The 10,335-nt window shown below is 38.3% G+C and overlaps 1 protein-coding gene and 1 pseudogene across 1 annotated transcript; one reads left to right on the forward strand and one right to left on the reverse strand.

Annotated features, from left to right (window-relative positions):
• The first annotated feature begins 989 nt into the window (after positions 1–989).
• On the forward strand, positions 990–5,689 carry LOC126602805 (uncharacterized; annotated as a pseudogene).
• Positions 5,690–8,659: 2,970 nt separating this feature from the next.
• On the reverse strand, positions 8,660–9,980 carry LOC126604814 (protein RADIALIS-like 4). The gene is made up of 2 exons (XM_050272126.1): positions 9,647–9,980; positions 8,660–8,915 (listed from the first exon to the last, which is right to left on the reverse strand). The coding sequence occupies exons 1-2, from the start codon at positions 9,916–9,918 to the stop codon at positions 8,894–8,896; spliced, it is 294 nt and encodes a 97-aa protein (XP_050128083.1). The 5' UTR covers positions 9,919–9,980; the 3' UTR covers positions 8,660–8,893.
• Between the last annotated feature and the right edge of the window lie 355 nt (positions 9,981–10,335).

The raw sequence follows: 10,335 nt of genomic DNA on the forward strand, positions 1-10,335 counted from the left end.
TTATTTTGCACTTCAAACTTTCTATAATTAAAAAGAAAAATACACTTGTGAGGAGTGTAGAATGAGATTTGTGGAGTGCTAATAACAGTTCCTTAAATTTAAATTTTATATTAAATTAACTTAAATCCGCCTAGGCGCTAGGTCCCTTCTCGCCGCTCGACTAGCGCCTAACGTCTTTTAGAACATTGCTTTAAAATAAAATAAATAGTAAAATTATTTTTAAAGCTTTATCTTGTAGTGGATGATGGGCCCCACCAATTAAAAATAAATAAAATAGAAATAAATGTAGCGTCAAAATTGATGCTAGAGATCTTGTTGTCATTCCATGTTAGCTAAAAGACTGTTCGGTTGGAGCAATATTTACTGTAAAAAATGATTAGTTGACATTCTACCTGATTTGGCTTCTCTTTTGAAGATGGTCTACTATGTCAATTGAGTTCACATTTATTGCTAGCAAGTTTTGATTTAACAACCTAATAATATAACTAAGAAGACAATGTTGTTGATATGACATATAAATTTGACTGTAGATGTAATACTATTCCAATTAGGAGGTTTCATGTCTCTTCTAGTCAATGGTTGCATCATGATTGTAATATAACATCCCATAGTTTAATCTAATTCAGACGAATTTGTAATTGCAAATGACATTTTGATTTGCGTATTTATTTAACAAATTTTTTTTTTCTCAACGAGGTCCACTATGCGTGTGCATGTTTGCTCATGTCCTATGGCTATTTCCATGAATACACAGGAACTCCAACCCGGAGGAAAAGGACGAGGAGAGAAGAATAATAGTTGGGCATTGGCCATCAATTTAGCCCAGAAAATAATTTGGGCCGGCTGTGGTTAACGTCTTGTTCACATTCTGTGCACTCCTGTCTTCTCCAGCTAGCTCTTCCTCTAAACCCTAAACCCTAAATTACCAGAAGCTTTACCGGTCACCAAAACAACCCAGTTTCAAGCAGAGCCAAAGCCGACGAAGAACAATGGAGCCCGCTACGCTGACGAACTCAACGGAACCGAAGATTGGGGAGCTCTTGAAGGAGGTCCAGCTCGACTATTCACCTGCATTCACCAAGGCCGTGGACGACACCGTTTCAGCCATAGAGTCTGGTTTGACACTAGCATGCATAGACAAATGTAGAGATGGTGGATTTGAAGAAATTTTTATGACCACAGTGGATTATCCTGTAAAATATGACCACATCATAAGGTGTATACATATTAGTAATAGTATGGTTCTTATTGAAGTTGTCTTTTGTGTGTACAATGATCTTGCATCAGCATTGAATGTGATATTGCATTATACCTTCTTTCTTTTTTTCCTGCTTGTGGTTTGATTTACCCGTTTTGTTTACATGTTTGATCTTTTAGGTTGAACTTAAAGGTGAACAGTGCAGTTTATACATCAGGATTTTGCTTTGATGATGAATGTTGGAGATTGTATGAGCAGAAGGTGCAGAGTGTTTTAATTCAAGGGTTGAGTGACAGAGTGAAGACTGTACGTGTTACCTGGAGAAATATTTTATCAGACCACATCATAAAAAATGTACGTCATCCAGTGTTTTACTTTATCATCTTTTATCAAACATATGTTTATGTAGCAGATCAATTAGTTTAAATTTGACTTGTCACTCCAGGGATTGTCAACCCTGAATTGGAATTTCCGTGAGCTCTCTGGAGAAAGCTTTTAGGCTTGTTGATACTGGTCCAGATGCTGATAATAAAGAGGAGGTATATGAGTACCTGTTTGGAATCATATGTCGATTTCTTCTTTTGTTGCATGTATTCAGTTTACTATGTTCTGTGTAGGCTCTCTAATTCTGCAAGTTCTGGGGGGAAAAGTCGGAGCTCAGGAGATTTAAAGATGGTAAAATTGCAGAAAGCACAGGTTAGTCATTTGTTTTGGCTTTTTTTGTTCTTCTTTACTTGACCTTAGTTGTATCAGTATCATTTACGTGCTTTCCTTACTCTTGCTAAAATCAATTGTCAAGATGACTAAAATGTTGACACTGTTTCCTTAGTTTGGGAAAGTGAGCAATGGAGAAGACATATTATCTTAAAAAGGATTTCCGAGTATGTGCTTCAGCGACATCTTTCTGTATCAAAAGAGAATATAATGCACATCGTGGATCAACTTGATTTCTCTTTGCCATATGGTGCTGGAGGTAAACTAGAATAATTCGTTATTGTCTTTGTATGTGATTTCAATATAATTCTCATCTTTGTTTTATTTTTTGCTTTATGGTAACATTTCAATTCTTTCAGATCCTATATCATCTTCTGGGAATTTGCTTGGGGTATTTGAAATTCTATTGAAGCGCTTGCGGCTTCTTGAAGACATTCCACTGAAGGTTTCTACTGTGCTGCCCCTAGATTCAGGTATAATTGCATGGCTGGAAAAATCAATTTTAAATGACTAGCTTCAATTGTCAATTCCAAATATTTGATTATGCGTTGTTTTTTCATTATTATATTATGAGATTTGTGGATGTGATATTATGTTTGTTTGGGATATGAAAGTTTTTAACCTCTGCTGCATTTTGCCTTAGATCAGTTTGTTGTTACATGTTGTGATCATTAAAATCGATCCTCCTGTTTTCTTAATTTTACTTTGAATTTTTTGTTTCTGGAATGCACGCATTATCTTATCCCTTTTCCTTCTCTGTATAACTCGTCAAAAGTTTTGAGAAGAATGATAATATAATTTGATTTTCAACTGGATTTTCCATGACCCTCTTCACCCCTATATGCGGCTTTCAGGTTTTCATCTGTCTTCCCACCTGAACCTCGTCTGCTTGCTAATGAGAAGGGTGCTTTTGTAAGCCTACATAGGTTCACTCCTTCCTGCATTCATCCGCTGGAAGTTATGATCCAGGCACGTCACAATACCCAATAACTGTTAATAACTTTTTTATTTATTATTTTTCAGTCAGTTAATGAAGCCTTATTACTTGATCTAATTTAGTTGGAAGGTTCTGGAAACTGGTCAATGGATGATGTAGCAATTGAGAAAACTAAATCTGCCTTCCTTCTCAAGATTGGAGAGAGGTGGGCAAACTGGGATTACTAATACTCAATTTGATTTTACTTTCTATTGAATAGTTATCTGATGATACTATCATATAGCAGTCTCCAGAATAATTGGGGGATGACATGTACCGCTACAGAGGATGATGTGGATGTTTTTGTTTCTGGATATGCATTTCGCCTGAAAATTTGGCATGAGAGAGGCCCGACTTTGTTGAGACAGGAAAGTAAGAACTCTTGAGTCATGTATCATTACATATTCACCACTGGGATGTTAGATTCTTTTTCCCTTTTTGAGAAGGATGATGTCTTCTTTTGATGCTGACCCCTTCGACTTCTTACTGGCTACAGCTGGAAATGATCAAGTGAAGCACGCCTATAATACAGACAGAGAACTTTATTTCCGGAGTCAACATTCCAGCATGATTAATGGATTACAGGGTTTTTATGCAGCATATGGGCCAGTTGTTAGGTGAGTTATAGCATTTGCATTCTCATTTATTTCTTATTGTTTTATCTGTTGCTGCATATAACTTTTTTTGGTTTCATGTGAAGGCTTGCTAAGCAGTGCGTTGCTTCACATCTGTTTTCGGCTTGCTTGAGGGAGGAGGCAATTGAACTATTGGTTGCATACGTCTTTTTGAAGCCTTTACCATTCAGTGCTCCGTGCTCACGAATCACTGGATTTTTGAGGTTGATATTTATATAACTCATTTCCAGGGCATTTTGGATAGTTCTCACCGTCACTTCTGCTTTAAAAGATAGATTCTCTAAATGGCTTGATTTCACTTTTGAATTATGAACATCAAGTTACATAATTCCAAATTAACTGGCAATTAGATATACACTATGATGTAGCACATACACTTGCACACAATAATTATTGTCAAACTTTAATAGTGTATTTCACGCTCTCATATGCATGGTAATTCTGTCAACAGGTTCCTGCGATAACTATCAGATTATGACTTGAATTTTTCTGCACTAGTTGTTGACATAAGCAATGATTTGACTCCAAAAGATATGAAAGAGATAAATGTAAGTTCTTAAGCTAAGTAATAAACTCTGATCCATGTCGATCTGTTGCTTTCTTGATTTTATTATTTTCTTTTTTTGGTTACAATTTTATTATTTTCTTGACTGCTACTATTTGGCGTTCAATTTCAGGAGAATTTTATGTCAAGTAGAAAAACTAATGAAGAAAATGTGCAAAGTGTAAAGCCAGCAATGTTCTTGGCTACAACTTACGTCAGGGCATCCGAGGCCTGGACCAGATTCTCAGTAAACTCAATGGTAGTTTAATTGGTGTCTTTTTCAACACTGTTAATTTTCTTTAGTAAATTCTTGACGCTCCCTCTAGTAATCAGGCCTGTGATACTTTTCCCCTGAGCCGATCCTGGTTTTTTTAAATTTTACCGGCATTTCAATGCATTCCTTTTCTGTAAGAGTGCATTCTCATTTCTTCAGTCATGTCAGAATACTAGTTTGAAACTCAGTTCCATGAAATTGTTAATTATTGACATAGAGGACTTTCTTTTGTTATTTTGATGATTGTAATAAAAATTAAGATTTGTTGATACCATTGGTCGACAGAACATTCAAACGAATAATCTCCCATAGAATTTTTTATTGCTGGCACTCTAGAAATCCAAGTGCAGCAACTCCTTTTATAGATATGTTATTTAGCATTGCTTATACATTTTGATCTTGTTGAATACGTAGGAGTTAAAAAGGTTGATGGCTTATGCTGGAAGCAGTGCAAACTGGTTGACCAAACTGATTTCGGAGGATCATAATGATAATTATAGATGGGAGGTGAGCCTGATAAATTTTATTGATAGTGATCCGCGAATTGTTTTACCTTGATGTGTATTTGATATATGCAAAATATTAATGTTTACTTTTTGATTTGCAGTGCCTTTTTCGAACTCCTTTGAACAGTTACGATGCGGTTATTCTTCTCCACAGAGAAAAACTACCTTACCCCCAACATCTTCTCTTCCCATCTGAATTCTAACAATGCCATACTCAAATTTTAGTATATCCGCAGAGTTTTAATGAGCATATTTACACAGGCACAGGGGTACATGTGGCACGTGGGAATGCGAGCATGGTTTTCCACCCATTTCTGTTGCCTGGAGACATGAAAGGAAACTCGGAGGCACTATGAAATAAGCTATTGGTAGACTTTGATCCACTGAGGTGCTTTGTTGGGGATCTAGAGGCATGTATTATTAGTTTTGACCATGACGCCATTGCTTTCAGTTTTATGTTTCTGGTCACTGTCGTCTTTGCTTACATCCTTGTGTCTTGAATGTAGAAAGAGTACCCCAACACCTTCAAGCTGTGGTATGATTCTCTGGGTGGTGATGCTGTTGGCATAACGTGGGCGAGATATGGTTCAAAGGTATAATTGGATCCGTTGTAACTGAATAAATGTGCATTCCAAAACGACATTGAAAGCTTTAAAAAAATCGTTTGCTATCTAGACTTCCTAATCAGTTTTATTTTCGGATCCTAATATTTGCAGAAACGAGGGCGGGAAGAAGCAGAGGAAGTAAAAGATCCAACTGATTTATTAAAAGACATCGGTAAAGTGGGAACAGGGTTTGTGAGGGGGGTTTATCTTCTCAAAGCCCCAAGGCTCACTAGTTAACTCTGTTTATATTCTAAAATGCTCAAAGCTTCACGGGTGACAACACTTTTCTCGTGAGCTACTGCTGCTTTTCGACATGAAGAGCAATCCTCGGTGCGCCCCTACAATACTCGCAACAGAGATAACTTCCCCAGTTAAGGAATCTTGTTTGTAACATGTGTATTATTTGGTTGACTGGTAAATGCAATATTCGTAATGAAAGTAAAGGAAATTATTTGTATAGTTGTATGTGTGCCATGAGAATTGCACTATCTGAAACTGTATCACGTTACAATTAACGCCTTGAGAGCGGCATTTTTGTTGATGAGAAGTTCGATTGAACTGTTCGTTACAAAGGTTATACTCGTATTCTTATTCTTTTTTGAAAGAAGATATTACTCTCTGAAATAATGTATGTAGTCTTTTGACTGGGTAAAGTAGAAAGAGCGTTTACACTAGTACTCGAGGTGGAAAGAGCGTTTACCCTTGCACTCGAGGTGGGCATTTTCACTTACGATTAACCATGATACTCAAGAGAAGAATGATATATAAAAAATGACCGGGTGAAGAGTTTTCGGAAATTGTAGATTCATCAGCAGCAGCCATGTTTCGAATAAGAACCCGATCACAACTCCACCACAATAGTTAGACTGCTTCCTGAATGAGTTTTTCTGTGAGTTGTTTAGGCAATCCCATAGCCGTTTCAGTCGTTCCTATCTGCAGCAAACCAAATGAAGCACATTGCAAACGAATTTGGATGGACAGATGAAGACACAGCTGAGGTCAACTACTTTGATCGACAAAATGGTATATGGAGGCCAAAACTCGAGCATGTTTGGTTGTTAGTTCAATCTCGGAATAAGAAAGAAAATTTAGAACCCATTAGCAAAAGCGAACAAGGCTGAAAGAAAACGTGCTTCGGCCTCAGCTTGAACCATGACCAATTCGTTGGGCTTATCCGTCCTTATACTTTTTTCATCAATATCTGCAGTCTAAAACCCACAAACCAAATCAGCAATTTCAAAAGCTAACCCATTTAACCAAGAAAAAAGATTGATTCTTTGATATAATTACAATGTACCATGACTGTGAACCCGTATCCCATCTCCGCCTCTTAAATTTCAGGTAGACGGGTCATGAGCCCACTCTAATAACACCGATACTGTCCCTACTTGGTCACCTGCTTAATTTGTCAGCTGTGGAGTTTTAATACAAAAAGCCTCCCGCACATGAGACCCCATTTTATGGGTCACACGTGGAGTTCCACACATCGGCAACCACGTGGAGCCAAGCCGAGGCTCACCCGTTCGTGTTGGGGCAATGCATGTGGCATCTCTTGGCCTACGTAGAGCCAAGTTGAGGCTCACCCGTTTGCGCGAGGCCAAAGGGGACCCACCTGTTCACGTGGATGTACGGATCCGTCCGCTGGCTCTGATACTATCTTAAATTTTAGTTAGACGGGGCATCGGCCCACTCCAACAACATCGATACTATCTCCACTTGACCACCTGCTTAATCCGTCAGGTGTGGGATTTTAATACAAAAGATCTCAGTGTTAGTTAGAGTGAGGTAATTCTATATAAATGGTTTGTTCTCAAGCCTTTTGGCTGATGTGGGATAAAGGAATTCTAACACCACCAATATTTGCCGACGCACCGCTGACGCTGACTAGAGTATTATCTGTCGCAAAAAAGATCAAAAATTGCCGCTAATTTTCACTTCCTTTAAACACCGAATCTAACCCTTTAAGCTAGAATGGCAAAGGGGATTGTCATTTATTCGGGATTTAGCGACGAACCTGAAATGACATCGTTGTCCGTCTGCCTTCACTTTCTGCTTTCTCGGAGAGGGAAGAATTTGCAACAGTATTGCCATTACTGTGCACTTTCCGTTTTGGGCCTAACGGGTTCAAGTTGGCCCGGTTCAATTCGAATCTTCCACCGAATATATCCTACAGAAGAAACGACGTCGTTTTTATCCGTTGCCGCCTTTACATTCCGCTCCAAGTCTGCGTCAGTTTATAGATTTTACCTCCTTTTTAACCTTCTCTAACCTTTCTGCTCAGCTCCTTTGTGCTCCAAACACCGTACCGACGTCGTTTTCGGGTGAAATCAAGGGCGCCGATGAGTTCTTGTAGCAGGAAGAAGAATTTCGGGAGCGGCAGCTTCGTATCGAATTTGAGGGATCACATTCATGAATTTCTTCATGCTTCCATGGATGAGCACAGAACTTGCTTGAAAGAGACGGTGCGGAAGGTACGATTTTACCCTCACTCTCTCTTGTTTGCATTGCAATGGCAGATTCCTGTTTGTGAATTATTGGGCAATTTGGGAAATAAATTTGATGTTTGGGTTTTGGTCCAAAGCAGATGTTTGAAAGGGCAAAACTTTACAGAGAAAAGAGTGGCAGCGGACCAAACGAAGGAGAAAAGCCCCTGCCTTTGCAAACCACTACAGATTAGGAAGAATTTGCAAGCTTTTCTATTTTCTGGGTTGCAGAGAAAAAAGAGTACTGTAAGACAAATTTGATATCTTTATCTTTAGCATCTGTATAGGTTCTGTTTGAAGCAATAGTTTGACGAATGACATTGAAATGCTAGCGTCAGTTACTCATGCGTTGGAGTTTCATTGATGTGGGTCTCACATTGACTTCATATTTCATTCATTTGCTAGAAATTGTCCATGCGAATGTGAGTGACCGGAGCAAACTTTTTGATGACTCGAATAGTCGTTCGTTGGATGGCATTGAATTTGATTTAACCGGTTATTTACACCCTTGCGATACAAGTGTTTGGTGTGAATCTAATTTATTGTTTTTTTTTTTTTTGAGCAAAAATTTATTGTATTAAGTTAAGGATTTGGTAGCCACTAGCCAATTATAGTTATATGCTATTTAATGCTTCCTTTCTTTAACTTTTAACCTAAGATTTCTAGCCCCTAATCCCACCCCACCTTGTGCAGCTGGGGCTAATGATCATGTGCTAATACATGCTCTCTTTAATTAATGATGATTATAAATAAATAAATAAATAAGCAATTGCATCTGTGGTGATTCTTACTTGTTACATGTGCAAACAAGACAAAGAAAAGTATGCTACATTTAGAAGTTACGGGAAAAAAATAGGAGGGAATGGGAAGGGAGTAGAGATATAGGTTAATTGCTAATTTGCTAGATCCACTTCAAGAGGAAATTGGTGCCGTGTCTACTGCTGGAGGGCGTCTTCCTTTAGAGCTTTAGGGCCTTTAGACTGTAGAAGGTAAACGGAAGTTATTATACAGGATGCTTATAATTTTTTCTTTTTTAAGTGCTTTCTAGTCGTACCCAGTGCACAAGGCTCCCGCTTTACGCAGGGTCTGGGAGAGGTGAATGTCGGCTAGCCTTACCCCCATTTATGGAGAGGCTGCTCCCAAGTCTCGAACCCGAGACCTACCGCTTATGGGCGAAGGCACTTGCCAAGTGCGACCTCTATTAAGTGCTTTCTAGTGCTGAAAATTAATTATCATCGGTGAACAGATTTTCTGCCAGTATAGGAACAAATGATATGAGCGAGGGAGAATAGGAACAAATGATATGAGTGAGGGGTAAGGAGTGAGTAGCTGAATAATGTCATTGTCATGTACCCTCATCAAATTGAGAAATAGATATTGGGATTGACATTATATTCATGCTATTACATCATTGGCAGTGAGTTAATAATGCATGTTGATAGTGCATCTCCGCCTATGAAGAGTGAGGGCAATGCAGAATGAAGAATGAGAATGTTAGTATCAAATTGTAGCCTGAGAGGTTTATGACCAGAAATTATTATATTTATATTTTGAGTATGGATTTAATACAGAAGTGAGCTTCACTGATTTTGTTGGTTATATATCTCGTGGACATGAATACCTTAAGGTCTATATATGGTCAATTAAGGACTTACAAGCAGTAATTCTATTCTTCATCTTATCAAGTAATAAGGAGAAAAAAGTGTATTACCTCTTTTCTTCACCACTGATGCTGCTTTCTCTGGCTTTCCTATACTTAGGAAGGGGAACTTTGCCTGACTCAATGCGGTTGATGTCCGCTAGAAGGATCTCATACTGCCTCTTCACTTCCTCCTCAGTCGTCCCTCCAACAACCCTGGCAATATTATGCCAACGATCAGGGGTTTCCCTATCATATGTTGCCAGAGCGATTTCAAATGATTTGTTTTGTTTGGCTGTCCAAGTTGAATTGGAGTGTGGAGAAGAAAGCGTGCTAGGTGCCATTTTTATGAGATATTAGAGCAAGATTAGTAGGGTGGAGCTGGAAGTGACGAGAACCAAGTTTCAGTAGGATATTTAAGAGAGAACGAATTTGGGCGATGAAAGGGATCAAAAAAATTTAAAGAGAAAGCCGGAGGCAGAGAAAACAAATAGTGTAGAAAGTAAAATATGAATAAAGGTAGTATAGTACTCTAAGTCAAGCGATTAGCTAAGATGAGACCAAAGAATTACAGTTCGTACAAATGAGATGATGCAAGTTGGCAAGGATAGCATATTATAAAACTTTATGTGCTTAGAATAAGCAGCAGAAACTAGGAACAGATAGATCTCTAAGGACGGTAATTTGCTTCCCCTTCAAGTTTTTACTTTTTTATGATTGGAAGTACGATGATCTAATATAAATATTATACAAGCATGTGT

Source organism: Malus sylvestris, chromosome 15 (assembly GCF_916048215.2).
Source record: "Malus sylvestris chromosome 15, drMalSylv7.2, whole genome shotgun sequence".
Lineage (NCBI taxonomy): Eukaryota > Viridiplantae > Streptophyta > Magnoliopsida > Rosales > Rosaceae > Malus > Malus sylvestris.

Coding starts and splice junctions, on each gene's coding strand:
- LOC126604814 (XM_050272126.1), bottom strand. CDS start 9,918: ATGGCACCTAGCACGCTTTCTTCTCCACACTCCAATTCAACTTGGACA. Junction 8,916..9,646: donor ATCAGTGGTGAAGAAAAGAG/GTAATACACTTT, acceptor TACCTTCTACAG/TCTAAAGGCCCTAAAGCTCT.